The following is a 20,863-nucleotide window of genomic DNA, read 5'->3' as shown; positions in this document are numbered from 1 at the left end:
ATGTTTAGCAAACTGGGCTTCAAAACCACTGTGATACATCATCTCACACCCATTAGGATAATTATTATCAAAGAGACAAGGGATAGCAAGTGTTGATGAAGTTGTGGAGAAAAATGAACCTACCTTGTACACTGTTGTGGGAATGGAGACTGCAGACTGCTGGATTATTACAGAAAACTGTGTGGAGTTGCCTAAGGAAATTCAAAATAGCAGTAACATATAAAGCAACAATTTCTTTTCTGGATAAACCCAAAGGAAAGAAAATCACCACCTCATAAAGATTCCTGGAGAGTTCTTCACAGTAGCCAAGCCGTAGAAATGACTTAGGTGTGTGTAGATTAAGGAGTGGATAAAGCAACTGTGGCATATATATTCAGTGGAATATTATTCAGCCTTAAAATTGGGGACATCCTGCCCTTTGCCACAACATGGGTTGCTCTGGAGGGCATTTTGCTAAGTGAACTAAGTCACAGAAGAAAAATTGTGGCACAATTTTACTTACATATTAGAATTAATGAAAATGTAAAATAAATAGAGATAAAGAATAAAATGATGATTATGGGGTGGGAGAGAGGAAATGTGGGGATGTAGCTCAAAGAATACAAAGTGACAGTTATAAAGAGATTCAAAAAAAGGTCATAGGAAATGGATAAAGGTGTTATTTTGTACAAATAATTTTTTTTTGACAGGCTGAGTGGACAGTGAGAGAGAGAGAGAAAGGTCCTCCTTTTGCCGTTGGTTCACCCTCCAATGGCCGCCGCGGCCGGCGTGCTGTAGCCGGTGTGCTGTGGCTGGCGTACTGCACTGATCCGAAGCCAGGAGCCAGGTGCTTCTCCTGGGGTACAGGGCCGAAGAACTTGGGCCATCCTCCACTGCACTCCCGGGCCACAGCAGAGAGCTGGCCTGGAAGAGGAGCAACCGGGACAGAATCCGGTGCCCCAGTAGGAACAAGAACCTGGGGTGCCGACGCCACAGGCGGAGGATTAGCCTAGTGAGCCGCAGCGCTGGCCTTGTACAAATAATTTTGACATCCATTCATTATTTTTTCACAATACATATTTTTCTATGAACTTTTGAAAAATTCCTTTCATGTAGGAGGAAAGAATCTAAAGTTCTAATGTACAACATGAGGACTTAATTAATAATAGATATTGTATTCAGAATTTTGACTAAATGACTAGATGACAGATGTTCCTGCTATAGGGTGGGGTGGGGAAGATGGGAACTATGAAATGATGGGTAGGCAATTTGTTTCATTATAATAACTATTTTACTATATAGTATTATGTGTGTTATCTTAAATATGTACAATAAATTATTTTAAATATATTGAATATTGAGAAAATATGTTTTACCCCCCTAGTCTGTCATTGAAGTTCCATGTCCAAAGTTTCTGATTCTTATTTGAACTTCAAATTACTTAGGGATGGCTATTCTCATTTGCACATGGAAATAGCTGTATGCATGTGTCAAGGAAGCTTTGGAAAGTCTAGGAAAAACTGTTTATGGTATGTATTGATTCAGAGCATATTATTGGATCATTACTTAATAATGCAATATTTAACAGTTCTAAATATGCCAGTCATTGACTATGAGTCAATTATTTTCTTGAGAGTAATACATTTATAAAAATCATATTATTTTATCCCTGTTTTTATATGAGAGATTAAATAGACTGCATAATGTTGGGGCCACGACTGTGATGCAGCAGGTTAAGCCACCTCTTGTAACTCTGGCGTTCTATATTGGAGTGGCTGTTCAAGTCCAGGTTGCTTTGTTTCCAATCCGGCTTCTTGCTTATGTGTCTGGAAAAGCAGCAGATGATGGCCTAAATGATGAGATCCTTGCCACTCATGTTGGAGACCTCTGTGCAGTTTCAGGCTCCCAGCTTCAGCGTGGCCCATCCCTGGCTGTTGTAGCCATTAAGGGAATGAACCAGCAAATGGGTGATCTCTTTGTCATTCCTTCTCACTCTGTCACTCTTTCAAATAAATAAATAAATATTTTCAAAAAGTATGCAAGATTAATAAGCTAGCTGGTGAAGTGAAGGACCTGGTTTCCAGCCCATTCATTCTAGAGCTCTCATTCTTCATGTTAGTGATAAATTGCCTGAGTTACTGGCCAATCTATTTTCATTTGTGTAAATAGAGAGGATTGGGGTTATTATGCATACAATATTAAAAGATTGGCTGCCAGAGCTGTGGTGTAGAGGGCTAAGCCTCTGCCAGTGATAACAGCATCCCATGTGAGTGCTGGTTCACGTCCTGGTTGCTCCACTTCTGATCCAGCTTTCTGCTTGTGGCCTGGAAAAGCAGTGGAAGTTGGCCCAAGTGGAAGATGCTTGGGAGACTCAGAGGAAGCTCCCGGCTCCTGTCTTTGGATTGGTCCAGCTCCAGCAGTTGCAGCCATTTGGGGAGTGAACCAGCAGAAGGAAGACTTTTCTCTCTGTCTCTCCCTCTCTGTCTGTAACTCCCAAATAAATAAGTAAAATCTTTAAAAACATAAATAAAATATCACTAGCATTACTTTTATTGTGAATACAGATGGCACTTCTATTCATAATTCCTAAAGGAGTAGATCCAAATCTAAGCCTTTATCTTCCACTTAGCCTTTCCCCAATGTACTTGCTCTCAACTGATGAGCTCTGACCAGCATGAAAATTAACAATTATACTAAGGTCCCTATTGTGCCCAGTTTTCAATTAGGAGTCTAATACTCACCAACCTAATGCATTTTTATATTCTTCTCATTTTTCCATCTTAAACCTGTGTATTCTTTAATCCTTATTTGTGCTTCTGTCAAGATTCCCATATTATGCTATTTAAACTTTGCTTTTTCTATTTTTTTTTTGTATCCCTTTACACAATCTAAGTACATTTCCCAAAAGAAATGCTGAGGGGCCAGCATTTTGGTACAATGGGTTAACCTGCTGCCTGTGAAGCCAGCATCCCATATGAGTGCCAGTTTGAGTCCTCACTGCTTCACTTCCTATCCAGCTTTCTTTTAATGATCTAGAAAGCTATGGAAGGTGGCCCTATTGATTGGGCCCCAGTACTCACATGGGACACCTGTATAGAGTTCCAGGCTCTTGGCTTTGGCCAGACCCAGCACTAACTGTTGTAACCATCTGAGGAGTGAACCAGTGGATGGAAGACCTTTCTCTCTGTCTTTCCCTCTCTTTGTGTGACTCTGCCTTCGACACAAATAAATAAATCTTTTAAATAAAAGCTCAATGAAGGGTGTCTCATCACTTAAAATAACCCTTACCATTGCTTACAATCCAGAAATCTAAAAAGTATATATGGCACAAAGCATGCATTATATTTCTAAGCAAGATTTGTGGTAACAAATAGTAGTAAGTTTTCAGTTAAAGAGTAGTTCTGAAGATAAACTAGTAAAGAAACAAGTTTGAGTAACAATTGTAATAATTATTATTTTGAATATTTGAGTAAAACAAATTACTTAACCTAGGGAAAAATTCTCACCTATACATGTGGAAGCATACACAGTGTTTCTTATAAAACTGTCTATAACAGAATAAATGTTGAATCATTAAAAATATCTATCAATAGTGTAATAATGAAGCTTAAAATCTACATCACAGTAACATTATGATGTAATCAGCTAAGCTTAAAAAATAAGATATATTTACATGCACTGATGTAAAATACATTCAAATAAAAAATAATGCAGAATATTTTCCACTGATACTAAAATATGCGCATAAAAGTTAAACATGTATGTATGCATATAATGAAATCACATTTGTTCAGAGAATTTTATAAGCATAGAATATAATTTAGGCAAGTGCCACGGCTCAATAGGCTAATCCTCCACCTTGCGGTGACGGCACACGGGTTTCTAGTCCCTACTGGGGCACCGGATTCTGTCCCAGCTGCCCCTCTTCCAGGCCAGCTCTCTGCTGTGGCCCAGGAGTGCAGTGGAGAATGGCCCAAGTTCTTGGGCCCTGCACCCCATGGGAGACCAGGAGAAGCACCTGGCTCCTGCCTTCGGATCAGCACGGTGTGCCGGCTGCAGCGCGCCGGCTGTGGTAGCCATTGGAGGGTGAACCAACGGCAAAAAAGAAGACCTTTCTCTCTCTCTCTCTCTCCCTGTCCACTCTGCCTGTCAAAAAAATATATAATTTAAAATGATAAATACTCAAATTAGAAACAGTCTAAAATGCGTGATGGATGGAAAGTTATAGAGAAGTATGTAACCCTTGGTGTTCCTATGATATTGCACATGTTTTATAGTATTGTATTTTACATTTCTACAGATATTTATCCATTATCTTATTGTAAATTCATACACAGCAAAAATAGTTCCTTTCTATATATTTGCTTATTGCTTCAGTTAATGAATAAAGAGAAAAAAGGAGAAAGCAAGAGAGTATTATTTTTCCAGTAAATAGTTTTAATATATATTTAAGAGAGCAAATCTTAAATCACTATAAATCTAGTTGTCTAAAATTGTCATCATCTATATTAATCCTCGAATATTGTATTGAATTAATACTTTTAAAGTTTGACATATACTCTGGAGTCAGTCTCAACGAAACTGAATTGTAGGACTTTTCTTATTTTCTGACTACATGGTGAAGAAAAGGGAATTTCGGTGGGAAAATATATGCCTTGGGAGAGGAAAAATAAATGACCTATAATGTCTTCTGGCCATATGCTAGTCCTCTATCCACCTCTTTAGAAAAAAAATATAAATCTACATGACTTGAACATATATTAGGTTGTTTGTATTTTATTGCTGACATTATCTGATTTAATCCTTAAGACTGTTTTTGGTATGTAGTCATACTTAACTGCCCAGGTAGGAAAGCATATTAAGAATGTTCCATGAGTTTACTCATATCTGTTCTACTACAAATTCATGCAGCTTGAATTTGAAGCCAAATAGAATTATAAAATTTGTCATCCTTTATGAGGAGATGTGTACCTTATAAGGTTTTGTGCATGTAATATCACAAAATGTGTTTCCAACTACTTTTAGCAAACTGAACACACTGCTTACATATCATAGATCTCTAAGGTTTCTCAGAATATGGCACTGAAACATCTACTCCCATCTTCTCCTTCATCAGTCTCCCTCTGGGGTACTGTGATAAGCACATTCTCAAGGAAAGCTGCAAGCCATAGTCTCAACTATTTGAAGTGAGATGTCATTGTTGGTAAGATACATGCAGTCTCCTCAGAGTCCCCAAGAAATCCTACATAAGCCTGTTTTTCAGAAACATCCCATCTCACTATTTGCCTAACTTGTGACATAATGATAGTGCCTTACCTCAGTAGGGGCTCTGTGCTTATCAGAATGAGCACCCAACCAGCCCGAGAGAGACTTCAGTGTTCTCATTACTTAAAGGGTTCCAGATGAGCCCAGTTATAGCACTTCCAAGGGCATAAGGTTGTCATGGGTGTGGAGTTGGGATGATTACCTCATGTCAGGGAAATGAGCAGAATTCAGTTTCTGAGTTGTTAGAACCAGCAGCTGGGGATGGATATGAATCTTTCTTGACTGTCTCTGGAGACTGCCTCTCATAGGATTGCTTGAGTCTCAGTTGATTTTTAATTATATCCTATGTGTGTACTGAAAAATGAAAGATGGGGGCAGGGGTTTGGTGAAGTGGTTAAAATACTCATTGGGTTGCTTGCATCTCATATTGAAGATCCTATGTTCAAGACACCACCCCACTTCCATCCCAGTTTCTGGAAAGCAGTAGGTGACAAGGGCTTAAGTAATGGGTCCCTTCCACCCAAGTGGGAGAGTCGTATGAAATTCTGAGTTTCTGGTTTTGACCTAGCCCAGCTTTGGCTCTTGTGGGAATTTGGAGAATGAACCAGCAGATATAAGACCTCTCCCTCTGACTGTTTCTATCTCTTGATGTCAGTCTGCCTTCCAAATAAACAAAAATATTTTTAACAAAGCAAAGATGGTGTCTCATTCATTTACTTTAGATAATTTTTTTTTATTTTTCATACTGTAAATATATAGAGAAAGCAAGAACATCATTCATGTCACTTGACATGATTGGCTAACATATATTTTATTATTTTCACAAGTATATGATTTTGTGTATTCAAATAATATTAAAATTTACAGTTTTTTAACCATTTGTGTTGTGATATATTCCTTATTATTTCTATAATTCATCAGAACAAATATTATAAAAAATTGCTTAATTGCATGGAATAAATGAGGATTGGATTGCATATAAACATTAATGTGGAAAATTCGGCACCTTTAAACACACATTCCTCTAAGCCATCTGTTTTTATTGGTTGTTTTTGCATGAGTTTCCCCCCCATTAACTATTTAAACAATTATTTGCTACATGCATTTGTCATTCTCACAGTTTTTTAACTGTAGGCTTTGGAAGTAAAAAAGAAAATATGACAAAGTCATAAAGTAGCTTTCTTTGTTATTGAGAGGAAAAGAAAGGGAGAGAGAGAGAGAGTGTAATCTCATCGCTTCCCCAAATACCTGTGATGCACCCAAGCCGAGACTGAAGCTGGGATATGGACACGCAGTTCAGGTCTCCACCCCTCGAGCCATCACTTCCCGCTGCCCAGATTCTGTACTGGCAGGAAGCTCAGTCCGGAGCCAGACTTAAATCCTTGCACTCTGAAATGGGACATCTGCTTCTTCACTGGCATCCTAATCTTTAGGCCACACACTCCCCCTGGAATTTTATAATATAACTATTAAACTTAATTATATTCTTCATGTCTTAAGTACACAGCTTGTCTACTAAGTATACAGCTTGCCTAAATTATATTTATGTCTTTGAGCTTCTTTATTCATGAATCTCATATTTGCCAATTCACTAAAATTCATATATAATCCCAAATCAATACTTTTGGTGGTATTTTCATAGTCAATTGTGAACATGCCAAAAACTAACCAAAATTGATTTGCCTTATGTGCATGGTCCTAGATGAAGTTAGACAGGTAAAGTTCTTGACAGGAAAGGCCACGACAAAACACACCAAATGCTGTAGTAAGGGAAAAGATTTATTGTCAGGTGGGGGAAACCCTACAGGCTGCCTCTCTGTGCACAAAAGAATCAGCAGCCTGTACTAGGAGAACAAGTCTTATATAGCTTTGCAGAGGTAAGGAAGTGGGAACAGCAAATACCATTAGGATGGAGGTGGAGATGGTACTTGTGATTGAGCCATTGGGTCACCTGACTTCTAGTAAGACTGGCTGGACTTAGGATTGAAGCTTATTGTACAAGATGGTGACAGGGCCAAAGCCTAAGATAGCGTGTAGGGCTTAGATGGCACCATAGATAAGACAGCACCATTTTACTAACATTTTCCCCTTTTGTTTAGTAGAAGGCAAGTGTTGTATGGGATTACATAAGCCTCAAAAGTCAAACTGAAACTTTGTATCCTTTGTTCATCATCATTCCAAATGCTCCATCCCCCAGCTTCTCTTAAGCACCATTTTTTTTTCCTCTGTGTCTTTGAATTTGCCATTTTAGATCCTATATATAGGTGAGAAATGCTGGTGTTTATCTTTCTGTGCCTGATTTATTTAACTACACTAATTTCCTCCAGGTTTATCCATGCTGTCACATGACAAGTCTTCTTTTCAAAGGGCAGTTGCCATTCCATTTGTGTAACTATACCGCATTTTTTCCCTTTTCACCCCATAAGGGAATTCTGGGGCTTAAGGATGCCTTTGAGTAGCACACTGAGCCAGGCTAGGGGAGGGGTCATGTGCCTAAGTGAAACGTAATGCTTTTCAATGTGTTTTTTTCTCCTTTGGTGCTCCCCCAGGGTGCTGTTCACTTCTCACCTGGATTCTGAACCTGTCCTAAAAGTACTGTACTCATACATGGTGGATAAATCCATGCTTCTGTGGGTGGTGGGACCCTCTGGTCTGCCATCCTGCTGGCCTAACCCTCACTTCACTATCTACCTGATAACCTGCCAGGTGGAGGTCCCCACCCCTTCTGCCTGACAATCTTCCACAATCTACCAGGTGCAGCCCAGTATCTGCATCTCAAACACCCTGCTCTGTTCCTCCTGTCTGATAACATTTGCATCCATAAAGTACTTTGTGTCAGACCTTCAACAGAAGTTTTTCTATTTACATCCAAAAAGCCCTTTGTTCCAAGAGGAGCAGAGGTGGGGAAGCAAGACCCATCTCCTTAAAAACCCCCAGCCTCAACTGGACTGCCTGCTCAGCTCTCTGCATCTTTGCTGAGCCGCCTGGCTGGCCTGGTCAGTGTAATCTCTCCACTCAACATGTAACCTCCCTCCTTCCTCCTCCCCAGTCTCAGGCTCTGTCGGGAGAGGTGCCCAATTGTCCTTACAGATGTTCTTTCCCTAATAAACCTTGCTATTTTACCTCCCACTAAAAAAAAAAAAAAAAAAAAAAAAAAAAAAAAAAAAAAAGAAAAAGTAAGAAAAGGGCCAGCGCCGCGGCTCAACAGGCTAATCCTCCACCTGCAACACCGGGACACAGGGTTCTAGTCCCGGTCGGGGCGCTGGTTCTGTCCCAGTTGCCCCTCTTCCAGGCCAGCTCTCTGCTGTGGCCCGGGAGTGCAGTGGAGGATGGCCCAAGTCCTTGGGCCCTGCACCCCATGGGAGACCAGGAGAAGCACCTGGCTCTTGCCTTTGGATCAGCGTGGTGCACTGGCCGTGGCGGCCATTGCAGGGTGAACCAATGGCAAAGGACGACCTTTCTCTCTGTCTCTCTCTCTCTTTCACTGTCCACTCTGCCTGTCCAAAAATAAATAAATAAATAAATAAATAAATAAGATATGGGAAACCATCTCTGTATTACATTTAAAAAAACAGTAAGAAAAGATAAAAAGGAGCTTCAACTACTTTTATTTTCTCTGTTCAAAATCAAACAGAAAACAAACATCAATTCTGTTATACACTAACATCTTCAAAGTACATGGTTTGTACAAGAGAAGGACTAAGAACAAAAATGTGTTTACAGGGATGCAAACATTAGTGAGTCCTGATGGAGCATCTGACACTGAGTTGGGTGAGGTAGAGAGTAGGGTGCAATAACCAGGGGTGGTGGGAGAAGGAGGAGGCTGCGAATCACTTATAAATGGCACCCAAGCAGGACCTGAAGCCTAAATTCTAGGAGGGTGAGTACTGTGCTTTCTAAATATAGTCTTTTAAAGTGATAGCTTGGGACTGCCACTGTGGTGCAACAGTAAAGTCTTAGCCTGCAGCAGCACCAGTCTCTCATATGGACACTGGTTCCAGTCGCAGCTGGTGCAGTTCTCATCCAGATCCCTGTTAATGCACCCAGGAAAGCAATGGAGGATGATCAAAGTCCTTAGGTCCCTGCACCTATGTGGGCAAAGTGGAAGAAGCTCCTGGCTCCTGGATTTGGATCGGCTTAGCTCCACTATTGCAGTCATTTGGGGAGTGAAGGAACAGATGCAAGACCTTTCTCTCCCTCTGTCTCTACTTCTGTTTGTAACTCTCTTTCACATAAATAAAATAAAAATCTTTTTAAAAAGTGGCATCTTAAGCTTTCATTCTTATTATTCATATTGTATTATTTGCCATTTCTATAAAGAATTACATGAAATTCATTACACAACTTAAATGTTATGAATACATGCACTTTAGCTGATAATATGTAATGAGCATACTATACCCTAATAAGTGGTTCAACTATTCTTTTTCTTTATGGAAACTTTGGTTAGTAGTATTCTTATATTTAATTAAACACAAGTTATTGGTATTTTTATTTGCCACTGTTTTATTTTTTTCTATTCAAAAGATGGGTATACTACACATTTAAGGATCTTCTGTGTACCTTTAAATTTATCACTGGCTTTAAAGAGTGAAAACTCAGAAGGGCACAGCGCGCTGGCTGTGGCGGCCATTTGGGGGTGAACTAACAGAAAGGAAGACCTTTCTGTCTCTCCCTCTCTCGCTGTCTAATCTAAATCACTGTCTAAAAAAAAAAGAGTGAAAACTCAAATGAGAAAATTTTAATTTTGTATCATTTTACTCTTCTCATTCAGTTAGGTTTTTCTGTATTTTGTACCTAAGTGGAATGATACAATTAGGAAAAAAACAAACAAAAAAACCAGAAAACAAAATATAAAATCTTGGTTTTAGAATCCTAGCATAAGAGAATATGTTAACATTTTTCCAAAAGATAAGCATTAAGCATTCCTTACATATTTGATGCTTTTCAGTGGTACCAAGCTACAGATTGAGAAGATGAGGAGAAAAAAAATTCTGTATCTTGTCTTTTAGTCCAGGCTTTGTGGTGGGGCATGTTTAGGGTTTTATTTCTGCTGAATGTTTTAAGCATTGGTTCACTCCCCAGTTGGCTGCAATGGCCATAGCTGAGCGAATCCGAAGCCAGGAGCCAGGAGCTTCTTCTGGGTCTCCCACGTGGGTGCAGGGCTCCAAGAACTTGGGCAATCTTTGCCGGCCCCACAAACAGTTTTTCAAAATTCTCTCTTGTTCCTAGCATGACACAATAGCAATACTAATGATTGCTGGCAGCGTAGCATCATAGAAGAGCATAGAATTTGTGATTCTTTGAAACATTTTAACTGAGCTGCAGTTATATTTTAAAACTTCACAGTGTACAGAAAATGTCTATCTGCATGTGATTGGCACAGGAGGAGGGGAAAGACACAGAAAAGAGGTCATTCAGATGAAAATCAGTAACCTGAGAGGATTAACGTTGGGGAGGAATTGGTTAATGTGCATCTCCAAAAATGTTAGCATTGCAAGTGGAAAGTGCCTTTCCACAAAAGGAAAGGCAAGATAATCTAAAATAATAACATATGCTTCTGTTCTGCCAGTCAATTGCATATTTGAAATATAAAGTGTTTCCTGTAACACAAACAGAAGCCCAAATTACATTTGCTTCATATCTTCATGTATTCTAGGAAAGTATATTGCTTATATGTCTCAGAAAGCTTTGAGTTTTTAAAATTTAGTAATAGCATTACCACATGGATTTTAATGGAAAATATCATGCCTTCCCTAATCCTAACAAATTTAATATCCCAGGAGACAGCCACTTTGAAATGGTCCTGATGTGTATGCTGGCATTTAATTTTACATCACTTTGCAATTTATCACTTAAAAATCTAGTGATTCATTCATTTCAAACTGGATGTAGTGATTTCTTATTATATAGATGAGGATTTAAGTTATTCTCTAGAAGTTATTCCCTAGTTCCCTCCCTTCTTCCTGTGTGTGTGTGTGTGTGTGTGAGAGAGAGAGAGAGAGAGAGAGGGAGAGAGAGAGAGACTGTTTCATAATTAAGTGGTACAATTTTACCTCCATTTTTATTCATTACATTGAAACACACCCTTATTTGTTTCTTTGTACGTTTTGGATATAATGCCTTTCCTTTCCTGTCTTTGGTTTCCCTGTATTTCACATCTATAAATACATATCATGTTCTGTTACTTTTATGCCTTTTCATATTAGTTTTTATTAACTTATATTTAATGCCAGTAAGATGAGAACTGCATGAAAACCATCTTTGATCTCTTTTATCTTCTTTGATAACCATGCTATCTTTGTAAACTATTGGTGACTACTAAGAAATGGATGTGTGAAGTGTAGCAACAAGTATTGGTAATTAACACTCCAAATGTGCTCTACTGTACTATCTAATAAAACAGAATGTGACATTTATCCAAGAAGAGATTCTGTCCGCCTCGTGTGAATATATTTTAGTATTATTTCTATAGTGCTAACGTCCTATTAACAACATGTATGTCTAGAGGCAGGTGAATGGGGAGGTGTCTGCCTCTACATCAGTCCCTCTATTCCTGGTGCAGAAAGCTGCATGTTTCCCATGAGACCCTGAGGAGTTAGGCCTGTTTCACAGAAGGGATTTGAGCTGACTGATTTCAGAGAAGTCTCCAGGGCCTTAAGCACTGCTAGTATAAAATTCTTCCTTTAGTAACACATGAAAGCTCTCTGGCCCTCTTCCTGCTGGAGGTGAGCTTCCCATAAATGCAAATTGGAGATGGGTGGTGATCAGAGACCCCTAACAGCTAAGGAATAGACCATAGCCATACTTAGTAAGCTGATGCTCTCTTTTTACTGTAGAAAGATGTCCTGACTGAAATGAGTCTTTACTAGTTAAGCTGGACCACTTTCCACAGAAGGAATTTAAGGTTATGGTATGAAAGATAATATCCACTGTGATTGACGATTGAATATTACAGCATAGTCTCCCATTATTATGTTAAACAGTGTTATCAGAAACCAGAATTAAGTGCATCTTTATAAATTTATGACTAAGAAGAGGAGATAGAGAAATAAGGAGACTAGAGACAGACATTCCATGTAATCTTGTAAACTTTACTGCCTGGGGTATCTCTACCTTCTAAAAGCAACTTGTACCTCCTCAGATTTGTAATTTTCCCTCTTAATTTTCTCTTTACTCACTTAGATTCCCTTAATTCCTTTCACTTTCATTTCTTTCTTTTATTTTTGTATTTTCTTCCCTCATTTCCTTCCTTCTTACTTTACCTCCTTTTTCCTATAGTGAGAGAGAGAGATAGAGGAAGAAAGAGGAAGGAAGGAAGGAAGGAAGGAAGGAAGGAAGGAAGGAAGGAAGGAAGGAAGGAAGGGAGGGAGGAAATCCAAATTACTAGGAATTTGGCAGCCAGTAGAAAATTTGTTCTTCTTTATCTGTTTAATTTCCATCAGAATCCTAGTGGAAAAGAGAGGCATTTCTTCCCTGCAGTGATTTCCAGCTACAGTGTTTGCCATCTTTCTGAGATATAATATAGAGCATCTGTGGTGGTGTAAAGTCAACATGGAAAGGATGAATTAATGAAGTACCACTTCATTTATGGTCTGATAAGCCAAATACGTATTCTGAAAATGTTGATATTAAGCACACTAGCTTAAGAAAAACTGCTTGATTTTCTCTTTCTACATGTCTAGGTACACCTATTTGATTATATTGTTATGTTCTTTGTGCCAAAGTTGGTGTCTGTCTCTGAGTTTATAAGTTGATGTATTCAAGTTAAATATGCCTTGTCTTCAAGGAAGACTGAGATCTCAAGGTACGCATGATTCTTCTTATTCTTTCTAGATTTTGTGTGGCATTTGAACAAGTTACTATGTATTTTCCAAAACCTCAGTGACAGACCCATCACAAAGCCAGTTTCTCCCCCAATTAGGAGACTGCTCAGTGTGTGTCTGACTTGGATTCAAGTTTTAGCTTTCTTTTTTTATAAGAAAAATGCAGATGAGATTAATTTTGAGTTGAGCATTTATAAATCTTGATTTCCCTTTTAGAGGTCAACTTCTCATCAATGACAAGATGATCTACACCAACATGACCACTTTCCACCCAGACACCTTTTATCTCACAGGCATCCCGGGACTTGAGGCTTCCCATGGCTGGATTTCCCTGCCCTTTTGTTCTGTTTACTTGATGGCTCTGCTGGGTAATGCTACAATTCTACTGGTCATCTGGTCTGACCGTGTTCTGCGGGATCCAATGTTCTACTTTCTGGCCATCTTATCAGCTATAGATCTAGCCCTCTCCACATCCTCAGTGCCTCGTATGTTGGGTATCTTCTGGTTTGATGCACATGAGATTGGTTTTGGAGCTTGTGTGGCCCAGATGTTTCTGATACACACTTTCACAGGAATGGAGTCTGCAGTCCTGCTGGCAATGGCCTTTGACCGCTATGTGGCTATCTGTGCACCCCTCCACTATACAACCATCCTGACCTCCCGAGTTTTGGCAGGCATTGGAGTGTGTATTATAATGCGCCCAGTCCTGCTCATGTTGCCCATTCTGTACCTAACCCATCGTCTGCCCTTCTGTGAAGCTAGAATTATTGCCCACTCCTACTGTGAGCACATGGGCATTGCCAAGTTGGCTTGTGCAAGCATTCGCATCAATGCCATTTATGGGCTTTTTGTAGCTTCTTTCCTGATTTTGGATGTGTTCCTGGTTGGAATCTCTTATGGCTATATTCTCCGTGCTGTTTTCCGCCTCCCTTCTCAAGATGCTCGGCAGAAGGCACTGAGCACATGTGGCTCACATGTTGGGGTTATGTGCGTTTTCTATACACCCTCCCTCTTTTCCTTCCTCACTCACCGATTTGGCAAAAATATCCCTCGTTATGTCCATATTCTTGTTGCCAACCTCTATGTGGTCATTCCACCTGCCCTCAACCCTATTATCTATGGTGTGAGAACAAAGCAGATTCGTGAACGTGTGGTCCACGCTTTCATCTCCAAGTGAATGTTGTTTCTTTAGATCTTAGGGTATGGATATAACTACAGAAGTAAATTTGGACACTACTCCAGGTGACTTTTTGAAAAGATTTATTTATTTATTTGAATGTCAGAGTTATAGAGAGGAAGAGGGAGAGGGAGAGATTCAGAGAGAGGTTGGTCTTCCATCTGCTGTTTCACTCCCCAAATGGCTGCAATGGCCAGGCCTAGGCCAGGCTGAAGCCAGGAACCAGGAGCTTCATCTGGGTCTCTCACCTTGGTGCAAGTGCCCAAGCATTTGGATCATCATTCATTATTTTTCTAGGTACATTAGCAGGGAGCTGGATCAGAAGTGAAGGAGCTGGGACTGGAACTGGTAAACATATGGGATTCCGGTTTTGCAGGTGGTGGCTTAACCTGCTATACCACAATGCTAGCCCCATCCAGGTGATTATTTTTTAAAAATAATCTCCATATCAAAAGATCCTACTGGCGGGTGGCTGTTTGGCTACCCCAGAGACCCACATCCCAGTTCCTGGGGCCAACTCCTCCTTCTGGCTCCTGATTTCAGCTTCTTGCTAATTCTGATTCTGGGAGGCAGCTGGTGATGGCTCAAGCAGTTGGGTCCCTGTCACCCAAGTGGGGGATCCAAACTGAGTTACCAATGGCTGATTTTGGTCACTCTGACTTTTCAGGCACTTGAAGAGTAAATCAGGAGAAGGGACCTTCTCCATCTTTTTGTCTCTGTCTCTCTCAGTCACTCTCTCTCAAACAAGTATTTTTTTTTTTTTCCAAAGGGGAATCCTGCAGATCCTAGACTGACAACTTTGGAGAAGGCTTTCTTATCTAAAGCTCCATTTTATTCAACACAGTGGTGTTGTTTAGTCTCCTGAATGTAGGATTTCATTATAGTAGGGAAGAGTCACACCATTGGAAATCCTTTCAATTTTCAGTTATGGAAATCAAGTGACACTGTATCTCTGTGTTTGAAAATAGGGTACTCTGCCAGCTGGGAACAGTTAGTGTTGTTATTACCTTGATTTTCCCTGAAAACAGACTACATTAAAATGAAAAATAAGGAAGATCTTGATAAATATCTCAATTATAAATCTAAATGCATGTAGTTTCTCTATTTTTAAAAATGTATAGTTTTTTCTTTAATTTTAGTAACTTTACTTTTCATAAAAACCTGTAGGCACCATGTGCCCTCTCAATGTCATTTGCTTCTCTTTCTGGAGAAGCATGGAGTGAAAGTATCTGCAAACAATACTTGTGTTAAATAATGAAAATCTTGTATATAAGAGGGACTTATTTGTACAGATTTCAAACACTGGAATTTAAAATTATGCTTAATCCTGATTCTTTCTCTGTGTGTGTGTCTAATGTTTTTAGACAACCATCTAACTACAAAGATACTTCAAAGGTCTGTGGGAGATAGAAATGAAAGATAAGTTTATTTTGGTGCAAACATTATTGCAACCCATGCAAACATGTGAGTGGGTAACTTATTTCTCTGCAAAAACTTCTTTATTTATGTAATGCTATGTCTACCCATTCTTTGAGACTTGATGCTGTGCTAAAGTAGATGAATCTCAGACAATTTCAAGAACAAAAACCATTTTCAAAGTCAGCTAACTTAGCAAGGATTTTCTGGGTGTTCTTCCACATAGTTTGTGTTGTCTTATAAATACCTAACACCACCATGACTCCAAGGGTAGGGTGGAGGCAGGCAGAAACAATTTATTGATGACTCTTCCCAAGTGCTTGGGGAACCAATGATGCACACACACAAATAATGATGAAACAGATGCAGGGAGGACTGCTCAGGAGGCTAGGAACTAATTCTGTGACAGTGTATTCACGTCTCATGGTACAAAAAGGACTTTAGATTTTCTTTCTGTGAATAAATGGACCAGAACAGGAATCTTTATGGTTCATATATTAAGATTAATTATCTCTCTAATAAGATTCATGGACTGGAGTCTTCAGTGAGAACTTCCTGGTGGGAATTAATGAGGGGTGGGAAACACAATGAATATATGAATATGGTTATTAGAAGAATGCGTTTCCTTTCCTCCTGGGGAGGTGCTATTCTTTCTTGTAGATAAGAAGATGATCATCATGATTTCTCTGTGGCTTTCTCGCCAAAAGCACATCCAACAAAACTTTCTAGTATTTTCTTTTATTTGGGTGTTATGTCTTATTTTAAGTACATTCCAAATTTAATATTTAAAAACAAAGCACATCAAATTCAGAGCATATTTTCATGTTAATAATTTAATTTTTAAAATTGATTTTAACCTCTGTCCAGCATGTGATCCCTCAGCTCAGTACTACACAGGACTATCAATATCATCCCTCAAAGAAATAAACTCAGTGTCTTATCTTTAGAAAGAAAGTATACACTGTGTCTTGTTGGTGTGATAGGATTGGTATAAATTATCAGTGTGTAATAACGTGCTTTTTTTAAAAACTCAGACAACCTTGTTTTCAGGTTCTGACACTGTCTTTCATCCTCAAATTTTTCCCTGTTTTCAATCATTAATTATCTTTTTTGTTTTCATGTCCTACAACTTAAAGACAAATACAGCTCAAAGACAAAAATATTGGGAAAATCATTGTAATCCAGTATCCTCTCATCTATTTAGCTCATATAAAGCTCACAGCAAAAAATGTATATTTCTTTTTTTCCTACAAATTATACATTTAATATTTCCACAAATTTGGCAAAGTTCATGATGACATCTAAAATGTTTTCACTGAATCATAGATATAAATTTGGAAATTATCATCAAACTTGATGAAATGGATGGATGGATGGCCGGTGCCGTGGCTCAACAGGCTAATCCTCTGCCTTGCGGCACTGGGACACCGGGTTCTAGTCCCTACTGGGGCACCGGATTCTGTCCTGGTCGCTCCTCTTCCAGGCCAGCTCTCTGCTGTGGCCCTGGAGTGCAGTGGAGAATGGCCCAAGTTCTTGGGCCCTGCATCCCATGGGAGACCAGGAGAAGCACCTGGCTCCTGCCTTCGGATCAGCGCGGTGCGCCAGCTGCAGTGCGCCGGCCGCGGCGGCCATTGGAGGGTGAACCAATGGCAAAGGAAGACCTTTCTCTCTGTCTCTCTCTCTCTCTGTCCACTCTGCCTGTCAAAAAAAAAAAAAAAAAAGAAAGAAAGAAAGAAAAAAAGAAATGGATGGATGGCTTGTCTTCTACTTGATGAATGACTATGTCAGTACTTTTTGAGCCATCTTCTTTGGCATATTCAACTTGTTTGCTTGCCAGGCTGCCCACAACTTCTCCTTTTTCCTGCTGGAGATGAATCATTAGAATCAGGCATGGTGTGAAGGTTTTCTTCTTTGTAATCATTGAGGAGCTGGTACATGCACAGGACAGGGTCTTTCTCATAAAAGAATGTGTTTTCCTAACAGGTGTTCATGCTAAGACCGCCCCCCGCCACATATCTTTAGAGTCCTCCTCAGTCTTAAACATATGCTCTACTGTTTTCCCAATCAGTGTGTCTGCTAAGTGTGCAACACTGATTTGAGATGTTGCAACTCTATCAGAGAGAACAAGTGCAGAAACTCTCTAATCTTTATTAAGTTCTAGTCCATAAAAATAGTCAAATCCATGGTATTTTATAAGATACAAAGAAGGATTCACAGGAACCTGGTCCAAGACAATTCTTCTCTACTGGATGACAGGGCCATTCCCCTCTTTCCACCAACGCTGAATCCTGCATCCTGTATCCTACAATGTTGCACCAGAGAGCTGGGAAACAGGTTTGCTGGGCCCTACACTGTCCCAGTGTTGTTGTTTTGTTTTGTGATGTCCAGCTTCATCATCATTTGCAAACACTCCAGCATGGCCTGCTCTGGACCGCTGGCCAGGTGTTGTTCCAAATGGGGTCTTCATTTATCTGCATTTATGTGAGCAGAGCTGCTGGCCTAGGGTGAAAAGTACATATCCTCTAATTTGAAACTTTCCAAAGAATTTCGATGTTCTCATTAATCCACTATCCAAATGTTTCGTTTGCAAGTTCAACAAAACTCCATTAAATCGCCAGCAACGATGTTTGTCACCCAAGCCGTTCCTTACCACCACTCTCTGCAAAGCTGAGGGAGAGCCATTGATCATGATGACACCTGAGGAGGGCCGGGTCTGCAGCCCCTGAGCCATGATCCCTGAGCTTCTGAGATTACTCAAGGTCACCAAGGATGGGGGCACCACACCCCAGCGTTGGGGCAGCCTGCAAGGGCCTGCACACCGGAGACCCATCTCCTGGGGTCCTATCGCAGCCCAATGGGATTCATATATTTCTTTTTGTTTGCTTGTTTTTTAAAGATTTACTTGTTTATTTGAAAGTCAGAGTTACACAGAGAAGGAGAGGCAGAGAGAGGGAGGTCTTCCATCCTCTGGTTCACTCTCCAATTGGCCGCAGCAGCTGGAGCTGCGCTGATCAGAAGCCAGGAGCCAGGAGAGTCTTCCGGGTTTTCCACTCCGGTGCACAGGTCCAAGGACTTGGGCCATCCTCTACTGCTTTCCCAGGCCATAGCAGAGAGCTGGATCAGAAGTGGAGCAGCTGGAACCTGAACCAGCACCCACATGGTATGCCGGCACTGGAGGCAGCGGCTTTACCTGCTATGCCACAGCACTAGCCCCAAGAGATTCATATATTTCTTAAAATAAAATGAAGATGAAGTTTAAAGGACAGATTTCTAAGTCAAAAACTAATTTTATGAGCAAAAAGTACAGTAAAATTTGCATGACCAAAAGGAACTTCTTCAACAAAGTTTCATTTTAATTTCAATTTAATATATCTGATGCTTGTATAAGTGATGGAGTGGATGTTCAATATAATATCTCAAAGTAAGTGCAAATTAAATAAGGACATTTGGTTAGATATCATGGCAACCTACCATGATGTTACACAAAGTTTTGGGGAAAAATACATCATTTATCCTGAAGCAAAATGTTATGTTGTAAATCTGTGAAGTCATAGATTGATTCTTTGTCCAAACAGCTCTTGAAAAGGTTGAATATGATTCTTTGTCCAAATAGCTCTTGAAAAGGTTGAATATCTTCCTTTGGCTTATGTTTCCCAATATCTTTCAAAATTTGAAAAGTTACAGCTGTGGAGGACAAAACTCAAAGCTATTGTCCTATCACTTAGGTAAAACACAAATAGCTGTCAAGAAAGAAAAACAGGTTTAGATTTCTAAGTCTATAAATAATGAACAGTATGGCTTGAAGCAAGATTATTATTTTAAGTATTCATTTGTTATCTTTTGCTAAGGATATTGCTATTGCTTATATCCACATGATAGTATTGAGAAAATTGGCTAATAAACCTACTCGAGACCCTCTAACATGGTATAAGTATAATTAACAGTATTTCTCAATGTTTATTACAAATATTTTAATTTTGTTCATTGCAAATGTATTCCAAATGCTAAGAAACATGAAGTCACATGTATAGCCTCAACTTTTTAGGAATAAAATTAAATTTGGGGATCTTTGAATAGAAATGTATGACATCATGATTAGTATAATGGGTTATGAAATCAACTATTTTGGTAAATTCTAACAATTTTCATATATCTACCAGTTACTAATATGCAGTATGCTGATCAATATTTTAGACTTGATTTAAGATTTCTGTAGATATTACAATTATTATCAGTTTCTGTACAGAATTTAGAGACATATAAATGAGTAGAATCTGAATACTGCTAAAATCTGCTAAGTTGCTAGCTAGACACTGCATTTTAGAATATAAAAATAAAATTCTATTTTCATAAGTATTTTTATTACAAAATCACTGTATTGTAAGACTTGTTTTCAAAGTTTTATTTATTTATTTATTTATTTCGAATGCAGAGTTTCAGAGAGAGAGAGAAGGAGAGGCTGAGAGAGACAGAGAGAGGTCTTCAATCTGCTGGTTCACTCCCCAGTTGGCCATAACTGCCAGAGACGCACTGATCTGAAGCCAGGGGCTAGGAGATTTCTCTGGATCTCCCACGTCCTTGGGCCATCTTCTACCACTTTCCCAGGCCATAGCAGAGAGCTGGATTGGAAGTGGGACAGCTGGGACTTGAATCGGTACCCATATGGGATGCCAACACTGCAGGCGGTGGCTTTAACCACTAAGCCACAGAGCCAGCACCATGTATTGAAAATTTTTAAAAACTTTCAGCTCTTCCAGAAGTAATTTATGGAAAGGTAGTGAAAGTCATAAATTCAGGGTGATGGGTTTATAGTAATGAGAGATCATTTTACTCTGGGTTGGTCAGGGAAGATTTCATAGAAGACATAATAGTTAAGCTGTATAAAATGGTCCACAGAATCTTAGTAAGCAGAAACTGTTGATAAACCATGAAATGAAATATTATAACCACAAAGGTTTAGGGAAATCAGTACAAGCATTTTTGTTGGCTTTCTTCTGAAGTTTTAAACTACATACCTAGCCACATGAGGCATACATAACTCTTGAAGCTATTTGGAAGAAATATTTTGTTCAGATCAAGTCAGCTGCTGCCTTTTTTCAGTCTGATTTCCTTTTAACTTCCACATCCTACCTGAAGTTCCACTGCGAACACTGTGACCTGTCTTTTGGACCACATCCCCTACTTTCCTCACTCTGTGATC

The 20,863-nt window shown here is 39.4% G+C and overlaps 1 protein-coding gene and 1 pseudogene across 1 annotated transcript; one reads left to right on the top strand and one right to left on the bottom strand.

The window, feature by feature from the left end:
- The first annotated feature begins 13,311 nt into the window (after positions 1-13,311).
- On the top strand, positions 13,312-14,247 carry LOC133764522 (olfactory receptor 52J3-like). The gene has a single exon (XM_062198197.1). The coding sequence runs from the start codon at positions 13,312-13,314 to the stop codon at positions 14,245-14,247; it is 936 nt and encodes a 311-aa protein (XP_062054181.1).
- A 2,717-nt stretch (positions 14,248-16,964) lies between these two features.
- On the bottom strand, positions 16,965-18,130 carry LOC133763812 (spindlin-1-like; annotated as a pseudogene).
- Between the last annotated feature and the right edge of the window lie 2,733 nt (positions 18,131-20,863).

Source organism: Lepus europaeus, chromosome 7 (assembly GCF_033115175.1).
Source record: "Lepus europaeus isolate LE1 chromosome 7, mLepTim1.pri, whole genome shotgun sequence".
NCBI lineage: Eukaryota > Metazoa > Chordata > Mammalia > Lagomorpha > Leporidae > Lepus > Lepus europaeus.
The sequence above is the reverse complement of the archived record's forward strand: the minus strand, read 5'-3'. Positions and strand labels throughout refer to the sequence as shown.

Coding starts and splice junctions, on each gene's coding strand:
- LOC133764522 (XM_062198197.1), top strand. CDS start 13,312: ATGATCTACACCAACATGACCACTTTCCACCCAGACACCTTTTATCTC.